The following is a 1,423-nucleotide window of genomic DNA, read 5'->3' on the forward strand; positions in this document are numbered from 1 at the left end:
CAGGTCTCCATGTGGGGCAGCGGGCCCCCCGACTGCGCCTTCAGGGCCAGGAACGTGCGGATCTCCCGCTCGATGCTGTCGTCACTGTCCACTGCGCTGCTGTTGCCGTCGGGGCCCTGGCGCAGCGGGCTGGTGGGTGGGGGCCTTTCCCCACCATCCACGGGGGCTGGCAGGATGGTCTTGGAGATGTCCAGGATGGCCTCGGCGCACATCAGCTCGGCAGACGTGTCTGCCCGGCATGGGGACCCGTCCACGCCCAGGCTCTCAGCAGCCTCGCTCACCGGAGGCACGGGAGCTGTGGTTTCCCTGGGGGGCCTGGGCGGGTGCTCAGAGTCCGAGCCGCCCGGGCCGAGGTCTGTGGCCTTGGGGGCCGCTGGCTTCTTCTTGCTGGGGGTTTTGCTGAGGGCCTCTGGCCAGGGGCCCCTCAGGCTGTGAGCAGGGGCCACGGGCCCCTTCTCCTCTGTTGGCAGGGGCCCCTGGTGGCCCCGGACCTCCCTCCGCCGCTCCCGCTGGTACAGCTGGATGGCCTCCTCGATGCCGTCGTCGCTGCTCGAGTCGGGCTCCTCGTGTACCAGGGCCACGCTCCTCGGCTGCCTGCCCTTCCGTGCGGAGCCCGCGCCCCTGCGGACCCTGCCTTTACCGGGTGCGGCCTCTGCAGGGGGCCCCACAGTGGCAGCAGCAGCCGGCTCGGCGGTGACCTTGCACTTGAGGCCTCTGGGCAGTGCGCTGGCCTTCGCTGACCTGGGCAGCTTCCGGAAGACGAACTCCTTGCCGGTGCCCGGCAGGTCCTGCTGTGGTGCCTTCAGTGGTGGCTCTCTGCCAGGCCTGCAGGTCGCTCTGGCCAAGCTGTCACCGGGGTCTGCCTTTCTGTCAGCAGGGAGGTCACCTTTCTGGGTCTCGTGCAGCCTCTTTTCGCTCAGGAACTGTTCGATCTCTGCCTGGATGCTCTGTTCGAAGGAGTCATCACTGCTCACGCTGAGCGGGGAGGCGGAGCCCCGGACAGGGCTGGGGCCAGCTGCAGGGTTTGGGGGACACGGGGCAGCTGGGGCGCCGCTCAGAGCTGGCTCTGGTCTGCACCGACGGGCCGCGTCCCCGGCTGCAGGCGGCGGGGCGGCCCCGCTCTTGGCCCTCAGGTACTCCTGGATGGCTTCCTCGATGTCCCGGTCCACCGAGTCGTCGCTGTCTGAATCCGGCACCAGAGGCCCGAGGTTGGAGGCCTCCTCCTCCTCCCGCTTGGGATCAAGACCCGTGGCAAGACCATAGGCCGCAAAGGCGGGGCTGGCAGTCGGCAGGGAGCCCCGGCCCCTCTCCGACCTCTGGCTTCCCGGCCGGGCATGGTCGCTGCTCATGCCCAGGGCTGCCCCGTCACCCTGAAGCCTACTGACGGCCATCTGCACTTGGGCGCTCGCCGCCACTCTCGAGA

The 1,423-nt window shown here is 69.7% G+C and overlaps 1 protein-coding gene across 1 annotated transcript; it reads right to left on the reverse strand.

Annotated features, from left to right (window-relative positions):
- Window positions 1-5: 5 nt before the first annotated feature.
- Window positions 6-1,402, reverse strand: LOC104984948 (protein phosphatase 1 regulatory subunit 26-like; the record flags this gene model as incomplete). Its single annotated transcript, XM_010834954.1, has 1 exon — window positions 6-1,402. A coding segment is annotated over exon 1 (1,386 nt), but the record flags the coding sequence as incomplete, so codon positions are not given.
- Window positions 1,403-1,423: the final 21 nt, after the last annotated feature.

This window comes from Bison bison, unplaced genomic scaffold (assembly GCF_000754665.1).
Source record: "Bison bison bison isolate TAMUID 2011002044 unplaced genomic scaffold, Bison_UMD1.0 scf7180017465708, whole genome shotgun sequence".
Taxonomy (NCBI): Eukaryota; Metazoa; Chordata; class Mammalia; order Artiodactyla; family Bovidae; genus Bison; species Bison bison.